The sequence below is a fragment of the Oryzias latipes genome, chromosome 7, assembly GCF_053564925.1.
Source record: "Oryzias latipes strain Hd-rR chromosome 7, Olatipes_Hd-rR_3.1".
Classification (NCBI taxonomy): Eukaryota; Metazoa; Chordata; class Actinopteri; order Beloniformes; family Adrianichthyidae; genus Oryzias; species Oryzias latipes.
In genome coordinates this window covers 28,610,055-28,634,736 of record NC_136243.1, presented here as the reverse complement: position 1 = coordinate 28,634,736, position 24,682 = coordinate 28,610,055, and the positions used below count along the sequence as shown (strand labels likewise).

The following is a 24,682-nucleotide window of genomic DNA, read 5'->3' as shown; positions in this document are numbered from 1 at the left end:
TGTTAAGAACTGAAATTACATCAATTTATAACTGCAGTTACATCAACTTTCCCTCAATTTACTCTTTCAAGAAATCAAAATAAAACACGGCCAGACACATGGGGTGCAGACACATGACATTTTGTGAAAAGGAAAAAGAGGACCAAGCGCGTCCAATGGTTTAACATGGCTGCTCAGAAAAAAAAAACATTGTTTTAACTTGTATTCATTCAGTAGATTTTGAAAAAGCACACAATCATATTTGTGTCATTGAGACAAAATGTGTTTTCTCAGTTTTAATATTTAACTGAACTGAAATCTTTACTGTATTTTTGAAGAGAAAAAAAAAGCACCCGAGACAATTCTGCACAAACATTTGTTTTGCATTAATGAAGCAATGCAAAATCACAATAATTTATTCAGTAATATTGCTGACATTGTCATGTAACGTTCTGCGTTTAATAAATGCCAATATCACTCATATCCACCCTCAGGGCAGCTTCAACAGAGTCGGTCATGGAGGCACTGACAACAACATAGTCACTTTCATAAGAAATACACGAACCATCAGCCTTTCCTCTGACAAAGCTAGTCTCACTTCCATTGTACATGCTGTTAAAAAGTTTGTGGTCACACTTCTTGTGCTTGCCAAAAAATCCAACAGCAAACCAGTTGGAGAAAAGGTTTCGATCATAGGGCACAGAGAACATTACCGCCATGACCTGGTTGTAGTCGTTCAAATCAGCATTGAAAAGGTCATAGGTGAAGACACCAACAGCTCCAGTGGCAGTTCCTGTTGTCTTGTTGAAAAGTGTCCTGATAGCAGAGCAGGGCCCGATCATGGGTGGCAGAGGGATCTCACAATGACCGCTCTCCAGGAACAGCCTGAAAATAGAGATGTGAGGGTCAGGCATGAGGATCATTCATTCCTAACCCTTGAGCTACATCTGCCCTTGCAGATTATCATCAGTGGAGCACACTTTACTCAGGTGACGAGCTGATTTAGACACTCCTGGGTTAAACCTTTCAAAACGCCTTGATTTATAGTGTTTAGTATTGTATTTGTTGCAAGAAATCTGCAGACTAAAAGAAGTGACAGTCTGCATTTACCTTGGTTGGGATAAATAGTAGTTGTTAGAGTTGTTGCTTATCTCAACAGAGCATTTTCGCTGAGGCATGTTGTTGAAGAGGTTTCTGGACTGGTGACTGTAAAAAAAAACACAAAAAACAATATCATTTTCTTTAATAAGCTTAAAAGAAGAATCAAAAATAATTTTTGCTACTCAAACAAAAGGAGCAATTAAATATTTTAAACACTTAGAACCATTAAAAAAAAAGTAAGATTGACCAAAACTGAGTAAGGAAAGCTTTTACATCAACATCTGAAGACAGTGAGTCATGTGTCTGGAGAATAACTTCATGCTTTTTTGGAAAATAAATAAACTAAAACAACTTATAAATGTGTGTGTGTGTGTGTGTGTCTGCGTGGATTTTCAAAGATTCTTTTCTTAGATGCAGTAAATTACTTACCTTTTCTGGGATTTTCAAAATTTCAGGTCGCAATAAAAGCTGGAAGAGTTAAGGTCCGTACAGAAGCAGAACGTGGAGATGAGTCCTGCAGAAGCTCCAAAGTCTGTTAATCAGTTCCTTCAGGGGTCAGTTGTCCCAATCCTTTTCATACAGTCCTTATCATCAGCATGAGCTGTCAGGCTGTCATCACCAATACAGTCAGTTGATTCAATCAATTTAGGTTTCTGTTAAAACATTTACATTGCTCAAATGTTTGAATGGATTGAAAGAATTTAGTGAGTAAAATTTTCTAAGGCAGCTGCCTCAACTCAAGTTTACACTGATGATTTATTCCAATAGAGTCACCGCAGGCTAGAATAATTCAGGAGAATCACCTAATGCTGATAGTCAGGAGCCGTTTCGTGCACATTTGAAAGGATCAGGAATACTAAAAGGTAAACAACAACTTACAGTACTTGTCTTTTAAAATAAATGCAAGTAGCTTATACAATGCCTCAAAGACATCTAAATCATCACTTTCTTGTGGGGGAAAAAGGTTTTTTTTCTACACAAATTGTAAGGGGGAAAAAGCTTCCATACCACAAACAACAAAAAAAGTTATGTTAGCATATTTACTGAATTTGCTAAAAAAAAAATAATTCAGTGTTTGGAGGGAAGAAATCGTTGTTTCATTGTTGTAACTAGATGAACGTGACTTTAAATGAAGCAGAAAATGTAAAAATATGTGCAAGAAATAGTGAGCAACTGCAAACTACAGCCATGGAAAATGTGTATATAGACTTTAACAATAGCTGATACAACAAATCGGGGGTGTTTAAGCAAAATGATACAGAGCTGAGAGCAGATTAAGCTCAGATGTGCTTTTATAGCAACTGATTTAACACAAATGGTGAAGCTCATTACAGGCACTATAAAAGAACTACACAGGATGAAGGTTGAGGTGTCACTTTCTATTGTTAATAGAGATTACAGAGTGCTTTTTTTATTTATTTATCTTGCATTTTTGGTTGGTGGTGTGTCTTGTGAATTTCTATCAAGGAGAAAGTGAACCTTTGCTCAGAAAAAGTTGGAAAATTACAGCCCCCCATCCTGTTAGCTAAATAAAATTAAAAAAACAAATGTTGCATAAAAACTTTTCACATTTTTCTGTTCTTCTCCATTTGATTGTAGCTGTTTTAACATATTGGGAAAACCAAAGCAAACTTGCAACACAGCAACCAGAGAGGGTACGTAATTGCATTTCTATTTTCCAGTGCGCAAATAAACAGTTGTGTGCTTTGTGTAATTTTTACATTCTTTTGTGAGATCATAGTATGTAAATGAACAATAATATGTAAATGAATAATGTAAAAAATAACTAAATCAGTAAAGTACAACAATCCAAACGTTGGTTTTTAGTTGGCTGAGTCTATAAAGCGATGCAGACTAATACCTCAAACTAATACCTCAAGTCATAGTTGAGGAAGTAAAACAAGAAAACCCCAGATATCACAAAGATATATGAAATAAATGATTACAAGTGTCAAAGAAACAACAGAGACCATACTTAAAGCTTGAAAGGGTATAACAACAGAAACCACTGTACTGATTGTAAATAAAACTGTTTATGACTGGAAAGAAAAAGAAGAAACACCTAAAAATCTGAAAACACTAGAACATAACTCAAAAAAAAAGACTATTTTCACTTTTTTTCTAATTATTTATTTGACATTAGCTAATAGGCTATTGCTTTGTCTCATTATGACAATCAGGGATCTTATATGACATATTCCTAATAATATCGCTGAGGGAACTGTTGCTAGATTTTGTGCAACTGCTACATAATATTGAAAATAATGCAATTCTAAAAATATATTTTAAAAAAGCACTACAAGAGTATACCTGGTCCAAAACCAATGTGTGTTTCATCAGGATGACCGGTACACTGATTTCATTTAAATAAATCACCTCAAAAGGAATTTGTCCTTTATAAAGAGCACAGCCACACAGCATGGTTTGGAGTTTGGTATAGACACCATTTAATGTTTTCCCCACAACATGATCAACCTGGTTTTCTGAGGTACTGAATACTTACTGAATCCCGCTCATCCAAATGCTGCGGGTCTTTAATGACATGGTATGTTTGAATCTTTTCCTAACAGAATTTGCATCATTTACTTTGGGAAAGTATCTATTATTTCAGTTATAAAAAAAAAGACTTTCATCGATGCTGCAAGTGTTCACTTACTTTGGAAATCTTTGAGTAAAATTGAAGAAATTAAAAAAACTTTCCTTTCTGAATCCAACAAATAAATTTTACTTAATCGTAAATGAGTGTGAAGAGAAGAACATTCGATGTGGAATCTGCAACTTTAGGGATGATGCTTTCAGTAAATTCAATGCTTCATTCACAATAACACATTTCACAGAAAAGAAATAGAAATAATAACACGGCAAAAATACAGCTGTTAAACTTTTAATTGCATTACTTCCTTAAACATGGAAACCTGAGATTCAATAATCATCCATTCAAATAAAAATGGCTACTCACAATTTTCATGGCTTTAAATGCAAATGAAAAGCTTTTCAATTTTTTGTAGGAAAAACGACATTCCAGCCAAACATGGTTTGTTTTCTATCAACAACATTTGCTGTAATTAAAGAAGTCAATTGTAATACTTTTGCTGTGCTTCATATTTTCCTCCTAAAGAGTATTGACCTTGAGTTTAACATCATAATTGTCATTTTCAGGTCTTTTACTCTTGAGTTTCAGTTTCAAACACTTGTTTCATAAAACCGCACACCATTCTGAAATAATCACCGGTTCAAATTGTTCTAGTCAAGAACATCATCTCGATATTTCAAGCTTCTCCACCAAAGGCCAAAAAGTTATCTGCATACCTGTCCTTATCATAAAAATTAATTTTCCATTTTTTGCAAGTGAGCACAACACATCAGTTTATCTGTTGACTTAAAAACATCCATAAATGTGGTTTCTTCAGGTGTTTAGGTGACTGATTGTACTGAGTAACAGCTCTTAAAACAACCTAAAAGCAAATAAACTTGACATTTTTCTACAGCTGAAAGGGGGAAAAAGGCCCATTCTGACTGTGTTGAAAAAGCTACCAAATAACGGACACAAACAACGCTAACAGGTAATCCTCTTTGTGATGAAGTCAGAACTTAAAACCATCCAAAAGAACAAAACGCCCTCCTTTGTTCACTAAAGGCTTGATCACAAAAGAGACCTTTTCTCAAAACCTACATTTAAAAGAAATAAAATCAATCAGGAAACAATCTTCCAGGCTGGTGGGTTAGAATCCTTTTTAATGAATCCAGATGTAAAGAGTCTCATTTCTCCTTGTCAGAGCTTTTTTTTTTTTTATTAAACAAAAACCTATTATAAAATGTCCCTTCCTCCTGACGGCTGGTTCCAGATACTAGGGGGGGGCAGCAGCTGTTCTTCCAACACGTGTCTTTTGGGATGGAAGTACAGCTGGGAGTCAAACAAGGTTCTGACTTAGGTAGGGCCACACTGGAAGTTTAATGGGACAGAAGGCCCCTCAGTCGGTGGAGAAGAGGTCTCCGGCTGAGGGGAGCGGAGCTAGACCCCCGGTCACATTAGGTAGAAGCGACAGATCCGGGAGACTCTGGATGTGAGATTTCAGCTCTTTTCTCACCTGGGTCACCCGCGCTAGTTTCTGCTTATATTCCTGCAAAGAAGATCACAATACGGTTTAAACATCAGTTAAATATTACACTTGTGAATATTCTGTTATAAAATCTAGAACGGGGTCTGCAACCCGCAACACTTCTCACCAACCACAACCCAATTGGAGCCATAATGTCAGACTTTAAAGAAAATAAGGCTCTGATTAGTATTTACGTTATTGTTAATATTACTATAAATATATTTTTTATTGTTTTTGGCATAAATAAGACAAAAATAAAGAAAAAAAATTGTCATAATTCAAAATATGAAAATGTCTGTCAGAGGTTCACATGGCTTCCTTTCAAAATAAAAGGCACTCTGTTCCACTTAGGATCATCTCAATGCAGCAAATGTACATGTAGAAAACTGTTTATTATGGCATTTGTGGTGCTTCTCAGGCAGAAATTGATAAATGTAACTAACCAAAATTAAATTATAACTACCGGTAAATAAGTGACCCTTACAGTATATTCTGAAGCATAAGGCGCACCTACAACCCTTGAATTTAATAAAAAATATAAATCTGCTTTATAACCTGGAGTGACTTGAGTAGGAATTATGTTTGTACTTAACAACCTCCAGTTGATTTTCTGTGATAAACAATGCTCAAAAGTCTGCCAAAATGTTTTAGGCTAACTTTGTTAAACTGCTAAATGGATTGTTGGAGAATTATGATTTCTGGGGTTTGGAGCTTTGCAGAGTGATACATAATTTTACTTTACTACTATATAACTTTTTCTTTAATCAGAGAGCCACAAAATGAAGGTAACAGAGCCACATGTGGCTTTGGAGCCTCAGGCTGCAGACCCCTGATCTAGAAGTATGTGCACAAAGGTAAAACTATTTGTAAAGGTTTTCATTCAACATATTGTATGACTGACTTTATTTTTTTGTCTTTATCATTTGGTAAATGCAGGAACAATAAAGCAAGGTCAAAGTCACACAAGAAGCTAATAAAAATGTGTTTTCTTAACTAGTAATCTAATTGAAAAATGTATTATATTTTATCAGCTGTTATTCTTGGTGCATCCATGTATCCAATCCTTTATCATTTTTATCTTTTTATACCATTTATACCATCTTTTAACTTTATACCATTTAAACAAAAAAAATACACAGTGTGTATATATTTCTGTTTGCTAACATTAAAAAAATTGGTCAAAAAAACATATACATATTTTGTACTTTTATATTAAAACTGACTAACAAAAGGAGTATTTTTCTGTGAAGTCTGTGTTTACCTCTAGTTTCTTCTCTCTCTCCATGAGCGCCTCCTTCTGGCTGCCGATATATTCCGTCAGCATTCGCGCCAGCTGCCTGCGGTCCTCCAGCTCTGCAGCCAGCCTACCATTGTACTCAGCCAGCAGCAGACAGGCTTCATCCACCGTCTTCGAAAGCTTGTCTGCTGCTTCCTTGTCTAGAGGAAAGTAAACAATTAGGTCAAAATTTTTTTGAAAAGATGCCGACGATTTTAAATCATTCTACATGTTGTTTTGTATTAGAAAACATTTATATTTAAAATAATAGCATATTAAATATGATCTACAAATATATATATATTTAGAGTATATGTATATTTAGAAATCGCATTTATGTTATGTCCATAGATTGCACCACATTTAATCTTAAATGGTTTTACATATTTGAAAATGAAATGGTGTGTATTCATATATGCCATATTTTTTGCGTTCCTTTTCATAGTTTCCCACTAATCCTCAGGAGTGACTTATGAATGAATTTATAAAAGAAAAATATTAGCCTATACACTATATTACCAAAAGAATTCACTTGCGCATCCAAATGATCAGAATCAGGTGTCCTAATCACTTGGCCTGGCCACAGGTGTATAAAAGTCACACATCACCAAATGCAATACAAAGCGTCTGATGCAGTGGTGTAAAGCACGCCGCCACTGGACTCTAGAACAGTGGAGTCACCTTCTCTGGAGTGATGAATCACACTTTTCCATCTGGCAATCTTATGGACAAGTCTGGGTTTGGAGGTTGCCAGGAGAACAGTACATTTTGGACTGCATTGTTCTGAGTGTGAAATTTGGTGGAGGCAGAATGATGGTGTGGGGTTGCTTTTCAGGAGTTGGGCGTGGTGCCTTAGTTCCGGTGAAAGGAACTCTGAGTGCTTCAGGATACCAAAACATTTTGGACAATTCCATGCTCCCAACCTTGTGGGAACAGTTTGGAGCGGGCCCCTTCCTCTTCCAACATGACTGTGCACCAGTACACAAAGCAAGGCCCATAAAGACATGGATGACAGAGTCTGTGGATGACCTTTACTGGTCTGCACAGAGTCCTGACCTGAACCTGATAGAACAACATCAGTGTGTGACCTCACCAATGCACTTTTGGAAGAATGGTCAAAAATGGTCAAACACACTCCTTAACCTTGTGGACAGCCTTCCCAGAAGAGTTGAAACTGTAATAGCTGCAAAAGGTGGACCAACATCAAATTGAAATCTATGGGTTAGGATTGAGATGGCAATTCAGTTCATATTTGAGTCAAGGCAGGTGAGCCAATACTTTTGGTAATATAGTGTATTTTTGTTATTTTCCCACCAAAAAACCTGTTGCCTTTTAGAGGCTGTTTCCCAGTTACAACCACTGGAGGGGACTGTAGGTGTGACCATCAGTATTTGCTACTGATAGTAATGCAGAAGAAGGGCCTTCCAATACAATCATGGATGTCTTTGGGATGTGTGAATCCCATTTCGCTGGGCTTAGCAGAGTTGATCAGCAGCGTTGCACTTTTCTCCTAAAAGTGCGACTTATACTTCAGAGAGACTTATATATGGTTTTTTTTTCCTGCTATATTATGAATTTTGTTTTTGGCTCCTGCGGCTTATACTCCAAAAAATAGGGTACTTATATGACCTGGACTGAAATGTACAAATAAATTGAACTAAACTGAAAGACGCTCTGGTCTGTTTCTAAACGGATGTCGACTGGCAAAAAACACCTTCCTAGGGGTCCGACGATAACCGCATCACCGTGTGGTGATGACTCATCACCGCATGTTTGTTTTTTTCTTTTTGAAAGTTACAGGATTGCGTTTGGTGTGTGATTTGAACTATGATAAACACATTTATCTTTGCTAATAATTTACTTTTTCTACAAGTCCTAAGTTCAAACTTAATATGCTTGTGGGGGAAAAAGCCTGCATCCTGCTGTGCAAGGGAGGGACAGTCCATTAAACATCATGGGGGATTTTTTGTGTGTGTCGGATTTTAAATTAACTGCTTGCCATGTTTCAGTACTTGTAATGTTTACAGATAATGTTAAATTAAATACACACAAACACGGGCATAAAAGATTTCATCTCCGCGGTGATCAAAAATCCCACACCGTCACAGCTCTATACGTACCTGTAATCTTTTCCAGCAGAGAAACGTCTTGAACCTCCTGTGGCAGCGAGGCGATCTTCTGACGCACGGCTGCATCACCTGAAGCAGCGTTCTCCAAGTCCTGTAAGGCCTTTACCAGCTCCTCTGTCTGAAAAGGTGAGACCGGTGAGAAGAAGAAACCGATTACCTTTTCATGATAAACATAACATTTTTAAGGGGTTATGAGGGAAAAGGCAAAAAGATTAGTTCTTTTGTTTATCCCTTTTCTATTACAAGAAATGAGGCTTCCATAATAGTAACACTTACAGAGAGATGATGCACATTAGGAACCTAAAGGTTTAGAAACACAGGAGAACAATCTACTGCAAATTTAAGAACTCATAAAATATACATGGAACAACAAAGATAAAATTAAAGCCATGGCTTGTGTTTATATATAAATTACTTTCAAATTGCTACTTGATAACCTTTTGTTTTTCTATTTTTTAGACACAAAACATGCTTTAGTGTATTATTTCTGTAGATGTTTAAAATGTGTTTACATCAGTTTGATATTTTAACCAGGTTTTCCAATCATTAAACAACAGCTCTGAGATTTTTGGAAGCAAACATATTTTTCAGTTTAAGGTTGTTTGTTGAAAACATTACATCCACCATCCTTCAACTTCCAATCACCCGACATGACTTTAGCCTTATTCAAAACTGCCCTTACAGGTGGATACAGGCTCTCTACAGGTGAAAAATGGGTCAATTTTAAAAATTTTAAGATGGTAGACTGCTTGGTGACCTCTTAGAGCCAAAATGTTCTTTTTATACGAGCATGCTGCAGGTCAGAGTGAGCACAAAGTAAGTGAGACGGGCGTGTTCTTTGGATTTTTCCTTATTTTTTTCAACCCCCTCCCACAAATCCTGCTGCAAGGGGCCCATAAGTGATGTTAAAGTGATAAGTGTATAGACTGACTGTCACAAATTAGGAAATCAGACGATCAGAGCGTAGTTTGTGTGGGCGTCCTACGGGCATATAACGTAGACACTGTACTGGGCCCTTGTTGCAAGGTACTTACTAAGACTAGACTGTCGTACGGTGCCCTTACGCCACACTTGCATAACCCTTACAAATACTTCCAGTACACTTACTGACAACGGTACATTCCAATTTCATGATGTCTGTCGAAACGGCTATACGAGCAGTAAGCACTGCAAGACACACCTGCGCTCCACTTTAGATGCAGCAGCTCTTCTCCACAAGCCTCTATGATCCGGACAACCCCAAAACCTGGAGCACTCATGCAGGCCAACCCCGAACAGGGGCATGTGACTACATGATCGTTTTCTCATATTACTTCCAAAATTGAAGTCAAAATCAAATTTGTAACGTAGGTTTATTTTTGATTAAACTGTGCATGTATGTAGGAGGAAAGGTCATTCTTACCAGCTGAGTGGCAGATGCCTCTGTGCTTCGCGGAGAGTTGTGACTTCTATAGTCGTCATCATCGTCTTCATCGTCTTCCTGGATCTTCTGATAGCTTCGTTTCACTGCTCTCTTATCCTCTGTTTCATCAGACCACAGCAAATAGGAAATCTTAGGTCAGCAAGATAAGACTGGCTCAAAAAAAATCGATTTAAATTGTTCATTTAATTTTACATGAAACTAAGACATTTATATCATTATTTTAAAAAAGAAAAACAGGCACCTTTGTAACACGTAAATATAAAATGCACCTCAAACTAAATTCTTGTTGGAGAACAATTTTAGGTTGTTGCACTTTTAATTGCATGTCATAAATCATCTTAAATGTGTGCCATTTTTAAAAAGTACATGATTGCAACAAATCATGATTAAAATGAAAGTAATAAATGCATAAACCAAACTGTTTTTTTTATCAGTTTTTCATTAAAAAACAACAGTTTTCTCCTGTAATTTGTTTTCATCTTAAAGTCCCATTACAGTCATCTTTTGATCTGTTTTTAAAAGCGTTCCCAGAGGTCTTTTAATTATGATTTATGCCGTTTTTAGCGAAAATGGAAAAAAAACTTGTCGTTTTGTAGGACATAGCTTCTGCAGATCAGCAGGAGTTCATCAGAAATTTGCCTCCGAGTTGTGGGCGGGAATGTTGGAGCAGGGTAAGCCTGCGCTCATTTCCCATCATCCCTTTGTTTACAATCTTTGACGCTAGCTCACAGCCCCTCACAATCACATCCTAGCATTAGCATTAATGGCGGTCAATATAGGAACAATCCAGCCGTACAGTTTTGATCACGATCCCAGCTCAGACGAGGAAAACAAAGACGTACATGGATCTATTTGTCTGTAAGTGGATACATCAGACTGGAACAGAGCAGGGCAGAACTTGCAGCTGCCTCACTGCTTCGGGCTTTTTCAAACTGCGTTTTTCCGTCTGCACCTGATTCACGATTTGAATAAAGGAATACTCAAAAAAGCAGTTTTAATGCTAATTTTCAGAATATATGCGTCCTCTTTTATGAGAAAAATGCAAAATATGTAAAAAACACCAAAAATGCTTCTTTTTTGTGTGGGGTGGGTCTTTAAATCAGAATATTTTGGTGTCTCTAAAGATCTCATTCATTTTATTACATGTATAAAAGTCATTGCTTGTAATGGTTGCCTAACCTGAGGGCCTGGGGCTGTTCGAGTCCTCTATGGCAAGCTTGAGCTGCTGAATGAAATCACTTCTGTAAAGGCTCCTCTCCTTCCAGATGTTTAGAAGTCTTTCCATGGGCCTTTTGCAGTTTTCATCTGCTTCTCTGTGGAGAGTCAACAAATCAGTAACAGGAGCAGCGAACACACAAACAAATGGGTCTAAGTCTATTTTTGTGACGTTTTTGTAACTGGGAAACAGACCTGGCAACATGGGAGCATGCATCCACGAGTACAGACTCAAAGTCTTTGGTAAATTCTGGTCCTTTCTTCTTGCTGTTTTGGATAACATCATTTGCCAGATAAAGAAAAGTCAGCTTCCGGTTGCTTTTAGCTGGAAAAAAGAGAAAAAGCATTTTTACACAAGTATATTTCACTTTTTCCAGTTATCGTTGATGCTGCATTACTGATCAGTCAGTCAGTTGCTAGACAGTAGAGCCTGATAGGTCTGGTTTGGTCACATTGAACAAAAAAGTAGAGAAATAAAACCATCCGATCATCTTTTGATCCATTCTTAAAAGGTTCCCAGTGGTCTTTTGTTTATGATGATGTCGTTGTTAAGCCAAAATCCAAATACCCGTGTCATTTTCTAGGACATAGTTTCTGCAGTGCCAGTAGATATTCACCTCTGAGTTGTGACGCGAAGGAACACCCCCCCTTCCCTACCATTGCTGAGAGTTCTCTGTTCATATGCTCTCCAACTAGCTAACTACCCGTCACACCCCCAGCTATCCAGACGTACAGTTTTAAGCCACATGCCAGCTCGGACGACTAAAACCTAATCGCACATGGATCCAGTAGTCTGTAGATGCATCCCAAAGGAGCGGCACCACCCACTGTGTAAGAGAACTGGACCGAGCAAGTGTGACGTCAATTAATTGAAGTCAATTCAGTTCCCATTTTTCCATGACACAGACGCCACCATTCGGAGCCAGACAAGGTTAGCGAGCAGTGATTGGTCTGAATCTGTCTCTATCAACGTTATTATGTCAACTATTGTCACCAATCAGGAGTGAGCTTGTTGGAAGACCACACCCTTTCCGCTGAAAGCAGGCTAGTCAATGAAACATTTCAAACTTTTGAGGTGGGGGCAAGCAGGCAGGGCACCACATGCTTTTGTTGAGGCATCTGATTGGCCAGTTTATAACTTGAATAACTTTCACTACAGGAAGAAAAAAGACCATGACCATGTTTAAAAAAAAAAAAAAGGTAACAGAGCAAGGATGATTACTTTGACAAATATAATGACTGAGTAATAGCTGTTTATTTCTGTACAGAAGTCTATATTATCTTGGCTTCTTGGAGCCAGAGGGTACTTCCTGTTTGGAACGCCAGGAACCACTGGCTGAAATTAAAATACTTATTATAATTATTATTATTGATGTTTCAAAGGAACTAAGACCTAATGTTTCATGTCGGATATTAACACAACATATTACTTGGTTATTACAATTCAAAATGAATAACAAATGCATATTATTTTCATGCTAATTAGAATTTTTGTTCATAAGTTGTTTTTGCTTTACCCTCTACGTAAAAAAAAACGAGTGAGTTGGTTTCTTTCACGATGATCCTTATGTTTTGTTTATTCTTTTCAAAATAAAAGTTCCTAATACAACTTTAGACACATGGCTGGCTGCAGGGGTTAGCTCTTACCTTTCTTCAGTTCTCGGTGCCACACTTTGACGATGAGACCCGAGTGTTTGCGGTGGTGGATGATCCACAGGGACAGCGTCTGGACGCTCTGCTGCGAGCTGCTCAGCTCCGACAGTTTCTTCTCCAATGCCGACTCGGAGAAGGACGACATGGTATGCCGACGAGTGTCCCTGCTCGCTCTACAACTGGCCTCGACCCTCTCAAATAAAAAGCTACGGAGCTCCGCACTGCTCCGAAGAAAGTCGCACGCTCATCAAACTGAAGTTGTCTTGATTGATTTAGACATATGCAGCATGAAACTTCCTCCTGTAAACAACCTCCGTAACGAAACTTCTGAGTAGATCTCCAGGGAGCCTATTCTTGTTTGTTTACAGTGCTTGCTAACGTTAGCAGAACAAGCTAAGCAGCCTCCGCGCGGAGACCCAAATCGAAAATAATCTAGGCTTTTAAATACCTCCCAGTTAAACAAATTCACTTCTCGCTGCTGTATTTAAAAGAAAATTTCACGTTAATATGAAGTGAAAAATTGCACTTTAGCTTTGGAAGCCTGAACTAATTAAAAAAAAATGCTCATCGAAAAAATGGCAGCTTGCACTTTCAAACCGACATGTGCGTCGCACAGTGATGACGTAAAAAGAACGGCTCTTTCTCGTAGATATATACCTTTCTATTATCTACAAAAATAAAACCCCTAAGCGATTAGTTCATATGATGCATTTGCTTGTAAAATGTTTTTAAGGTAAACTATTGCTAATTACCCTGGCATGTTTTGCTCTATTATTATTATTATTATTATTATTATTATTATTATTATTATTATTATTATTATTATTAGTGTTGTTGTAGTTGTTACTCACCTTTATTTAACCCTATGAGAATAAAAATCTCTTTTAGAAGGGAGTCCTGCCAAAAGGCAGGCACAGTCCGTTTACAACTAACAGACACATTAAAAAATAGAACAATAAAAAATTAAGACACTAGGACAATAAAAGCATAAACCATAAAACAGTTGATGGTTTTAAACATAGGGAATATTTATGGCTAGAGATGAGAAAGAAACATTTTGCATAAATTACGGAATCTGATGCATTTGTAAGGCTTTAGCACCCTGTCCATAATTACAGTAGTCATTATTTCCATAATATTATCTCAGTAGCAGACAGTACAATGTACTAACTATAATGAAACCTGAACTCTGACCATAACATTGCTTTGATGATCAACAATCCACATAAAAATTGTATCAAGATTATTAAAGGGTGAGAAACATTAAAAAGGCCGCATCACAACACACTTAATGTTGGCTATAGGGACATTTTGTTGAAAAATACATGAGACTTAATTTGTGGATTTATTCAAGCTTTTGTTGATGCCAAATTCTGCCAGATATCTGTGCTGGGTTATTAACAGACTGTTAGAAAGCTAGTTACCTCAGTATGAGTGTCTTATGCAAAATTCCTGGACAAACACAACAATTAACAAAATAATGTGCATGTTTTCAACCAAATGCAAAATATTCTTACTGGAATCCAAAGAACAAGTTGATTTCCATGCGAATTTGCCTCAGTGATACTGTGGCTGAAAAAATGCACACTATTCCAGTCAAAATCATGGGTTTGGGATCTGGATGCAGGTGAGCACCAGGCAAATAGATTGCCGGTCTTAGGTGTGCTTAGCAAATTGAGGCTCAGATGTCAACCAAAATTCAAATTCAATCTCTCGTACACAGACAGATTTCATAAAACATTTTAGTGTGTGAGCAATCAATCAATTTTTGTGCCCTTTCACACACAGGACATGTAATAATGCATTTATATATTAAGGTGCATTTTATAAGTAAAGTTTGTTGTTGACAACAACCTAATTTAGATAAAAAATAAATGTTGCAAAAAGGAGCAGATAATCATGAAACAAACTTTCGAACAAATTGACAAAGGATTTATAAAATTCTAAGAAAAAAGAAAAGTAGCTGATAAATACAAGGCTGAAATGACAACAACTTTAGAAACACAGAGACATTTGAAGATGCTTAAAGGGAGTGATAGCTCCACTTAAGGCTACCTTAAAAACAAACAATTTCATACATGATTCAAAGCAAGCAAAATATTGCTGCTTTTAATTAAAATGTCAGCATTATCAAATATGATTACAAAGCCTGTGAAGAGCAAAACGACATGACATAGACCAAACAGCTTCATGCTCAACATCAAAAAAGAACAAAATGAAGAGAGAAAAAAAAACACTGAGATTAAAAAAACAAAGCTAGCAGGGTCAAAGCTAAACAATAAAAAATAACTTTTATACTATAAGCTGAGAAGCAGCAGCAATTAGAGCCCATCCTGTTGTTTGAGCCTTAAGTACCACAAGGAGGAGCCAGTCTACAAGATTTAAGAACACCAGTAAAAAGAAAATAAGAAAAATATCTAGATTATTCCAATTTAGTTTATTTCAACCATAATATAAAAATAACAATAGATACATTTATACATTTGCTGATAACTATAGTCAGTTAATTAAAAATAGTCTCTTTTTGACAGAACAATAAACATGTTTGAAAGAGAGATAGGCCAAGGCTGAAGCTTGTTGAAGCCTACACCCTTATGCTGTTTCAAATATGACAACAAAAATACATCAACAAAAATCCATATATTGATATCATCAATATAATGATCTGTCTGAAGATTTGTCAATCAAGCATTTCATTATTATCACATCATCACAATTAAATGACAAATACCCAGGCAAATAATATAATTTTCATGGGGCTCAGACATTAACAGAAAAATCACTGTTATCCATGAGTGATTTAATTTAAAAGCGGAAAAGTTTTTTATTTCTATTTATTTTTTAAATTGACAAAGGTTTGGAAATGGTTTTTCTCTCTGCTGTTATACATTCCAAATTTTTGATCAGATTACAGTAATGCAGACACGTTTTTATTTTGTTCTAACAAATTCTGTGATTCCTTTAATCTGTATCCTCCTTTTATAAAAAAAAAATTTTGAAGACACAGCTAACCAAACAACACAACTAAACATACATTCGTCCAACTTTTGACATTTATATTTTTGAACAATTAAAACATCAGTATTAGTTGGAAAAGTCTTTATAATACTTCATCAAAACTTGTAATTAACCTTTCTAAGAAAATGCACTAAAAATTTTAAATTATTGAATTCACAACATGAAAAGGAAGTATTTGTTTTCTTAAAAGGTAGGTAGTTAAACTTGTTGTTGGCTCCACTGTTTTTATTTTTTTTATTTTTTTTAAAGTTTCATATTTTCATAAAACGTGATTGATTTTTAGACATTTCCCAATGTCAAAACTGTCTTCAGGTCCTTTTTATTGAACTAAGTAATTATTAGAAAGCAGTTAGTAAACAAAAAACAAGTTTGGCATCTTCCAGTACTTGCTACATTGTGTAGCTCAACTTTTTAAAATTTTGTAATTCAAGCTTCTTGTTTCTGAACACCACAATATAAACAAAATGAAAAAATGAAGTATAACTAAAAAACTATAAAGTAGAGAAACAAAATATTCAAAGATAGAAACCAAAACAGCCATTTAAAAAATACATTTAAGTAACAAAACAACACAATTTGCTTTGAATCTGAAAACCACAACTCATTTGAGTTAACACCAGTATTAAGGTATCTTGTCCCTGTCCCTTAAGGATTTATTTTGTGCCACTTATTTAAATGGGGAAATACATAAACAAATTTGTCATGCAAATATGCTTCTGGGAGCCATAATTTTGCATATAGATGCAAAGATGCTTTTTTTCTTTATTAGGCCTTCCTTTAAGAGCAACCCCCCCAGGGGCACTTCTGTGCAGTTCAGTTGACAGCAGAAAGATGTTTCAGTACATGTTCTTTTTCCTCGGTTGGCTGATTTTGCACTTAGCTGCTGGGGAGCTTGATTATATCTCTCAAGGTAAAGGAATGCAGTTACAGGGGGATTACTCATTGGCCGGACTCTTTCCCCTCCACTATACCAAAAACCCAAACAGCGGTTTTCCCGCTCTGGTGCCATGCGATCAGTAAGTCTTTCCAACTTCTAGTTTTAACTTTCCTTTCATAACCTAATGTGTTTAAACAAAACCGTATTCCAGGGGTCGACCCAACAAGCATGCAGTTCACTTAATGCAAGCCATGAGATTTGCCGTGGAAGAAATCAACAATGCCAGTGGTCCACTGCATCTTCTGCCCGGCGTCAAGCTTGGATATCAGATATATGATGTCTGCTCAATCCCGGCTAGTGTCCTAGCCACTTTGGACCTTTTAGTTCCACAATATCAGAACCCCCGTGTCTCTGAAGCAGGACAGGCAGTCTTTAATTCCACTGAAGCTCAAATAGCTGTGGGTGTAATCGGTCCAGATAGCAGCAGCAAGACTTTTACTCCTGCTGCTTTATTGGGCTCTTTTCTTGTACCAGAGGTAAGACTCAAACTAACAAACTTTATCACTGTAAAACATTTTATGTATGATGTTCAGAAAACACAAACTTTCTCCTTTCTCCTCACTCCAGATCTCATATGAAGCATCAAATGAAATGCTAAGCAATAAGTTCCTTTATCCATCTTTTTTCCGCACCATTCCCAGTGACAAGAACCAGGTGACAGCTATGATTCAACTCCTGGTCCAATTCAACTGGACCTGGATTACTGTCCTGGGTAGTGACAACGATTACGGACTGCAGGGCATGCAGAGTCTGTCGCAGCAAGCACCAAAGCATGGCATCTGCATTGCTTATCAGGGAATCATCCCTGCAGCCAGTGATGAGAAAGTCCAAACCATGAGGAACATGGTGGAGAAAATACTGAAAACCAAAGTGAACACCATTGTTGTGTTCTCCAGCAAGACAATTTTCCATGACTTCCTGCCGTTTGTTCTGGAGAGAAACATCACCGATAAGGTGTGGATCGGAACGGAGGACTGGTCACCATCTACGCTTATATCAGGGATACCTGGTATCAACACCATCGGCACAGTGGTGGGAGTATCTGTGCAAGATGCATCCATTTCTGGTTTCCCTGACTTTCAAAAAAAGGAGGTTGAGAAATCAATAAAGCACATCAAAGATGATTCTAATGTCATCAAAAGCAGTGCCAATGACTGTCTGCAGAGCACAGACTTGTACACGCTTGTGAGCAAGAATTACTCCATGGATGATTATGACACCACCTCTTCCTTTAATGTCTACAAGGCGGTGTATGCGATGGCTTATGCCTTACATCTAACGCTCGGTTGTGACTCTGGAAAATGCAGCAGGAAAAGCGTCAGTCCACAAAAGGTAAACTGATTGTTTTCTGCTGACAAACAGCACTTCTGTTGATGAGTTGAATTTTGTTTCTCTCTCTGTCAGCTTCTGCCGTCACTGAAGAAGGTCCGGTTCTCTCTGAGTAACTCCTCAGTGTACTTTGATGCGAAAGGTGACCCGCCGACAGGATATGACATTGTTTCCTGGGTTTGGAGGGGGACGGAGTGGTCTCTTAAAGTGGTGGGTTCCTTCACGCCTGATCCTGTCATGCTCTCTGTGGATACTGATCTGATTCAGTGGCACGGCAGAGAAGACTTCAAATCAGTAAGGCCAACTTAACTCATTGTTCTGAGCAAATACTTTAAAATTGGAAAAGAAATAGTCGCTATTTTAGTGTAAGAAGTTTAACATTCAATTTTGACCAATAACTGATTTAGTCAGGCTGCATGGTGTCAAAGTGGTTAGCACTCTCACATCAAAGTAAGAAGGCGTTGGTTCAAATCTTGGTTGGGATATTTCTGTGTGGAGTTTGCACTTTCTAGATTACTCCCACAGTCCAAACACATACTTCATAGGTTAACTGGTGTCTCTGAATTGCCTCTATAGGTGTGAGTATGTGGCCCCCTATAGACTGGAAACCTGTTCAGGGTGTACCCTGCCTTTGCCCAAAAGTTACTGGGTTAATTCCAGCAGTCCCATGTCCCTGAAAAAGATTCAGCGGGTTCTGAAGATGGAAGGATGGAACTGATTTTAATGGCGTATACTTATAGTGCTTTACTACCGTCTTAGAAAGCCCATAGCACTTTACAGTCACAGTCCTATTCACCCACACACACATACACATTGACACACTGATGGTGCCACAGCCACCCATTAAACTGTTGTTGTTATTCTGCACCATACAATCAGGTTCTTCATTACAAATGACTTCAAGATATCAACATCCAACAAAGCACTTAAAATTTGATTCTTAAAAAATACAAATTTGGGGGATTGTGTGAAAGTATTTCCTTTTGTCCATTGTACCTTTTTTTGATGTCACAACTTGTTTCAGGTGCCAGTGTCTCTCTGCTCTCCTCCGTGCCCCAAGGGCCACAAGAAGCTGCTGACTGGACAACACACATGTTGCTTTGACTGCTTACCCTGTCCTGCTGCAACATTCCTCAACTTAAGTGGTAATTTTCAAGAAAAAAAGGAGAATATAAAAAATAAATATCACTGCAACTGCATACGACACATTTAAATAAAAATAAATAAAAACTTTAGTTTGCTTTAATGAAAAAAAAACACGAATCAGTTAATCTGGCCTTTGCTTAGTGCTGATAGAAATGTTTTAAAGAGATAGAACGTTTTATCAAACTTTGACTTCTTACTAATAATAGATTTTTGAAATTTTATAAAACAAAACATGAATGGGATACACCAATACATCTGATTTTCATTATCAAATTCCTATTATCCAAGAATTTGTGAGTTAAATAATTTCTCATGAAAGTATTGTTGGAATTAACTGTTCGTGTAAATTACTTACCTAAATAACTACTTATGTACATGAATTTAATTAAATTTGTCACTGCAGGTGCAGATTGTGTGAAGGCTTTAGAAAAACTGCTCAAGTTTGTAGAGTGTGAGGTTGGCCAGAAGGTGGAGCAGAGCACTCACAAAATAATAAAAAAAGCATCACTGTGCGGAACCTAGAAATGCAAATTTGGGAAATTCTTTTCAAATATGTTGATGATCCCAGTTTTCAAGTCTTTGCTGTTGTTTGTTTGTCAGATCCGACTGAATGCCAGCCGTGTCTTCCAGAGCAGTGGGCTCCTCCGAGCAGTGAACAGTGTCTGAACAGGACGGTGTTGCTGCTGGCGTGGGACAACCCCCTCTCCATTGCTCTTCTCTTCTTTTTGGCCACCTGCCTCCTCTTGACCTCTGGCACTGCAATAATCCTCCTGGTTAACCTGAACACACCAGTAGCCAAGTCCGCTGGGGGCCGCACCTGCCTCCTGATGCTGGCAGCGCTGACTGCTGCCGCCTTGAGTACTCTGTGCCACTTTGGCGAGCCGTCTCCTCTGGCCTGTATCCTCAAGCAGCCTCTATTCACAGTCAGCTTCACTGTGTGCCTGGCCTGCATCACTATGCGCTCCCTTCAGATCATATGCATTTTTAAATTTTCCTCCAAACTGCCACCAGCCTATGACAAGTGGGTTAAAAAGCGTGGGCCTGAGATTACAATCTTACTGGTGTCGGTCACTATCTTGTTTATCTCAGTGCTGCGGGTATCCTTGGACACTCCTCGGCCTTCCCAGGACCTTAATTTCTACCCAGACAAAATTGTTTTGGAGTGCAGTAAAACCCTCTCGGTCGGCTCCGGCGTTGAGCTGGCGTACGTGTCCCTGCTCAGTGTCCTCTGTTTCTCCTTCAGTTACATGGGCAAAGACTTGCCAGCCAATTACAATGAGGCCAAATGTGTCACCTTTAGCCTATTGGTGTACATGATCTCCTGGATCAGCTTCTTCACCCTGTACCTCATCAACAGAGAAACCTTCACCATGGCTGCCCAGGTGTTTGCCACACTCTTCAGTGTTCTGGCCTTCATTGGAGGATATTTTGTGCCTAAGATTTATATCATTGTCCTGAAGCCAAAAATGAACACAACAGCACATTTCCAGAACTGCATTCAGATGTACACCATGAATAAATAGTAAATAATGTGAAGACATGACTGTGTGATCCAAACTTAACAAACTGATTGAATTAAATAAAAAATGTACAAATAACTAGTATTTTTATCTTTTCTCCTTATTTTTCGGGTGCTCTGTAAGGTCAAAATGATCTGAAATATTTGATTAGATGTACATTTTGCATCTTGTGGAAGTCTTTCAACACAACCCTAAAATAAAACATAAAATGATTCCAGGAATCCTGCATTGATTTGTAGTTTTCTTTTCCACTGCTTATAATTTTGTTGCTTTTGGTAAAAAAACAAAAACAAGAAGAAGAAAAAAAGGTGCGTCCAGATGAGTGTCATCAAAATCTTTATTTTTTGTCTTTTGCATTTAAACTTAACAAACAATAGTTTATCATGATCTAATTACATGATGAATTAACAAGTAAATAAATCAAAAGCTCTTTTTATTTGGTGACTTTTTTTTCGCGGTGCTCTGTCAGGATCTAAATGACCTAAAATGTGTGTGTCACTTAAAAAGTCTTTCACCATTTTAGGTCAAAAGCTCTAAAATTCAAAAATGTATTCCAAGGATCCTGCAGTTATTTGTTGTTTTGATTTCCATGTTGCTGATAGTTTTGTTTCTTTTGGTCACAAAAAAAAGGATGAAATGTTCTCCTTCATTTTAGACTTAGTCTTAAATCTATCTACATGTTGCGTTTCAGGGTTCCTACAAATTCACGTGAACGTTGCAATTTTGTGCAACAAAGCAAGAGTACCGCTGAGTTACGTGCACACACACACATGTCTCACACACACACATTCAGACACACACACAAAAGGCCTTTTGTGATTGAGAGGTCAACGTAATTGACCGGTATACACATGAGTGGAGTTCAAGCCCAGCTTTCCCACACTCTCTGTCCACTCACAGCTTTATATCTTTGCTCAAAGTGTGCCATGGCTGAACAAGCACAAGCTTTGCTGTCAAAGAAAGGAGGAGAGCACGAGGCTGGAGCTCCCAGTCTGATTTAAGCTCTCTTTCCAAAACCATTTCTGTTAAACTACTGTCTTTACTCATTAAGAAATTTTAAACAGCAGAATTCCATTTCAGTAAAATAATTAAACATTTAAATTAAACACCAATTTCTGAGTGAAATATTTTGAAGCGGTTACAATCCAAAAGAATGAAATATATATTTTTTTATTATTCTGAGTAAAACTGCATATTCTCAAGTCATAAACAGAACTTGAGCTCTAAAATCCTCCTTTTATTCAACCTTTAAATGTTTTTACCAAAAACGTATAAAAACGGAAGAATATCGAGGAATGTTAGCTCTGTGCACTAAAGACTTTCAACAGAAATCTGTTTTTGAACAATTTAGTTTAGTTAAAATGTTGTAATACTGTTAATACGCAGAAATTGTTGATCATTTCAGAATAATAATTGCTCAAAAAAGTCTTATTTCAAATAGAATTTTATAGCTAAATAGTAAGAGAACTGTTTGGATCAATTGTACATCACTTTATTTGCCATAACTTCAGAAATGTGGTGGTTTCCTACCAGCAAACAGGTATTTCCTTCTTTCATTTGGTTTTCCTGGACAGCAACAGTGCATAAAAGCTTGTTTAATTTTTTCATCATTGAACACTGTGAGCTGCACGTTCCCCCGAACGAGTGGGAAGTGAGATAAGTAGAAGCTGTTAACAAAATGTGGACAGCTCATTACTCTCAGCCTGACATATTAAATGGGGTCGGTTTTATCTCTTCTGGTCATCTGGAGTCTGCTTCACCTTTGATTATATTGTTGTGCCTTTTAGTCTAAAGTGGATCTACAGGGACACATGGGATCAGGGGGCCGAGTCCCCAACTCTATCATGTGAGCCATCGCACAGATAATTTCCCTGTCCCTTTATTTTAGATTAAAAAATGGAAAATTAGAGGAAAACTGCATAGATGTTCCAACTAATTAGAATAAATAAACAAAATCAATGAAGACATGTGTCCTTCCTCCTTTTCCTGCTCTCACTCAACCTGGGTTTGGTCTTCTGCTGGTCCTCCAGCAAAAACCTGGATCTCCATCAAGCTTAGAAAAGAAACTTCATGAAGGTCAGCAGTGGAGGCTCTGCATGGAGAAGCCTTCAGGTTCTAAAGGGGGCCATTCAGTCTTCCTGTGTAAAGATGTTCTCCAGTTTGCTGTTCCTTCATTGTATAATTTATCAAATAAGTTTCACATTTAATTTTTACATTTATTAAAATGAAGCCATGTGATGAATAAAAGCAGAATTGTCCCTCTAAAATTTGTAACCCTGCGGAAATAGTTGTGTTTGTGAAACTTTAAAGCCAGCAAAGTTTGAGATCTCTTGCTTTTTATCATTGTAAATGTTTATTTACCATACTTTGAAACATAATCTGTGTTTTTACCTTATATTAAACAAACAGTCCACAACAAAACTACAAATACTTCCAACTTCTCACTTAAATGTTTTCATTCATTTTGGAAAATGACAAAAAGATGCACTTCTTAACGGAATCATAAAACAATCACTCAGATCTGATACTTTTTGTATCAAACAACCCAAAATCAAGATGATTTAACAAACCAGATGCTTTTATTGATTGTGTATCTTTATTTTTGTCATATAAACACAAGAAATATTTCAGAACCAAAACAGGAAAGAAAACCATTGGCATAAAATCTTCATACATAAAATCAATCCTCTTTCAGGATTTGGTCAAAACACAAGAGAAATATTCTCAACAGAGGCTGTCAGACAGGCACAGTTTGGCATACATACTGTCACATCAAGAAGCCCAACTATAAACTCCACTGGAGTAAACAATCAACAAAATAAACAAAACTTTAATTTGTTAATTTGCTTCAGACACAAATGAAAAAGCATCATAGTCAAAGTAGGACACTGTTTAGAATTTGATATTTGTCCATCAATGTGATGAGACAGAAAGAAACCCACAGGTGGGTGGAAGCTGGAAAACACACTACCAAGGCCTCCACACAGACCCTCTGCTGCTGTCCTGCAGTATGGAGCACAAAGAGGAGGAGCTGTGGTCTTTTTGAGCCTGATGGAGTGTCTGTTCCTGCCGCTGGAGACCCTGCAGAGGAGCAACGGCCGCAGAAGAGAAGGCGTCCTTCCAGCAGAGAGAGCTTCCTTGGCTGTAGTCTCTGTGGTGTTGTCCTGTCTGTAGCTGATGCCTCAGGAAGCTCACCGTCATCTCCAAGATGTCAGCTTTCTCCAGCTTGGAGTTTGGCTCCTGCTTGTGAAACTCCTTCTCCAGGATGACTTTGAGCTGCTCGATGCAGCTGTTGATGCGATCCCTTCGCATTTTCTCCACTAAAGGTTTTCTCAACTGCAAAAGAAATCGCAGATATGTCAGTTAAAGATTCAATCACTTGTGATTTAAACGTAAAAAAATTTTTTTTTTAAATTCCTGCTACTCACTTTAATGTGATCCTTTTCAGACATCCTCATATGGTGGAGAGAAGAGTAGCCTGTTGGGCATGGAGCCATTTTTGTGAGCAGATCCTTCGTCCCGCAGCTCTTTGAGCTCTGATGTCCCTGGAGGAGTTGCTCCTCGTTTTATACGGTGTGATTAACATAACAAAGCCATGTGGCTCAGGCAGGGCCGGGTTTCCCACACTCAGACCAGTGGGACTCCCAGCGCAACAATGGAAGGCATGTCAATAACCTACAGAGAATGTATCAGTGTCTGACACATTTCCCAAGATAAGAAACAGATAATTAAAACTTTAGCCAGCAATCATCTGAGCTCTTATCAGTGACTCACAGTCAGAAGCTGATTTCTTTACATAAATAACTCAGAGAGGTGATGGATAAAAGAGATCATTATACCATTTGAAATTAAATAC

At 37.6% G+C, this 24,682-nt stretch overlaps 4 protein-coding genes across 4 annotated transcripts; 1 reads left to right on the top strand and 3 right to left on the bottom strand.

Moving 5' to 3' along the window:
* Positions 1-341: 341 nt before the first annotated feature.
* Positions 342-1,639, bottom strand: LOC101165635 (DELTA-thalatoxin-Avl1a). The gene is made up of 3 exons (XM_004070350.5): positions 1,510-1,639; positions 1,090-1,185; positions 342-864 (listed from the first exon to the last, which is right to left on the bottom strand). Exons 2-3 carry the CDS (start codon positions 1,155-1,157, stop codon positions 438-440), a joined length of 495 nt encoding a protein of 164 aa, XP_004070398.1. The 5' UTR covers positions 1,158-1,185; positions 1,510-1,639; the 3' UTR covers positions 342-437.
* Positions 1,640-3,948: 2,309 nt separating this feature from the next.
* rprd1b (regulation of nuclear pre-mRNA domain containing 1B) lies at positions 3,949-13,505 on the bottom strand. Its single transcript, XM_004070351.5, has 7 exons — positions 12,871-13,505; positions 11,419-11,548; positions 11,188-11,321; positions 9,988-10,106; positions 8,577-8,703; positions 6,442-6,617; positions 3,949-5,201 (listed from the first exon to the last, which is right to left on the bottom strand). The coding sequence occupies exons 1-7, from the start codon at positions 13,019-13,021 to the stop codon at positions 5,052-5,054; spliced, it is 987 nt and encodes a 328-aa protein (XP_004070399.1). The 5' UTR covers positions 13,022-13,505; the 3' UTR covers positions 3,949-5,051.
* A 3,220-nt stretch (positions 13,506-16,725) lies between these two features.
* On the top strand, positions 16,726-20,829 carry tas1r1 (taste receptor, type 1, member 1). The gene is given in 6 exon segments (NM_001104722.1): positions 16,726-16,910; positions 16,983-17,307; positions 17,399-18,163; positions 18,236-18,454; positions 19,185-19,305; positions 19,907-20,829. Coding segments are annotated over 6 exon segments (2,538 nt in total).
* A 2,964-nt stretch (positions 20,830-23,793) lies between these two features.
* her12 (hairy-related 12) lies at positions 23,794-24,323 on the bottom strand. The gene is made up of 2 exons (NM_001104809.1): positions 24,255-24,323; positions 23,794-24,162 (listed from the first exon to the last, which is right to left on the bottom strand). The coding sequence occupies exons 1-2, from the start codon at positions 24,321-24,323 to the stop codon at positions 23,794-23,796; spliced, it is 438 nt and encodes a 145-aa protein (NP_001098279.1).
* Positions 24,324-24,682: the final 359 nt, after the last annotated feature.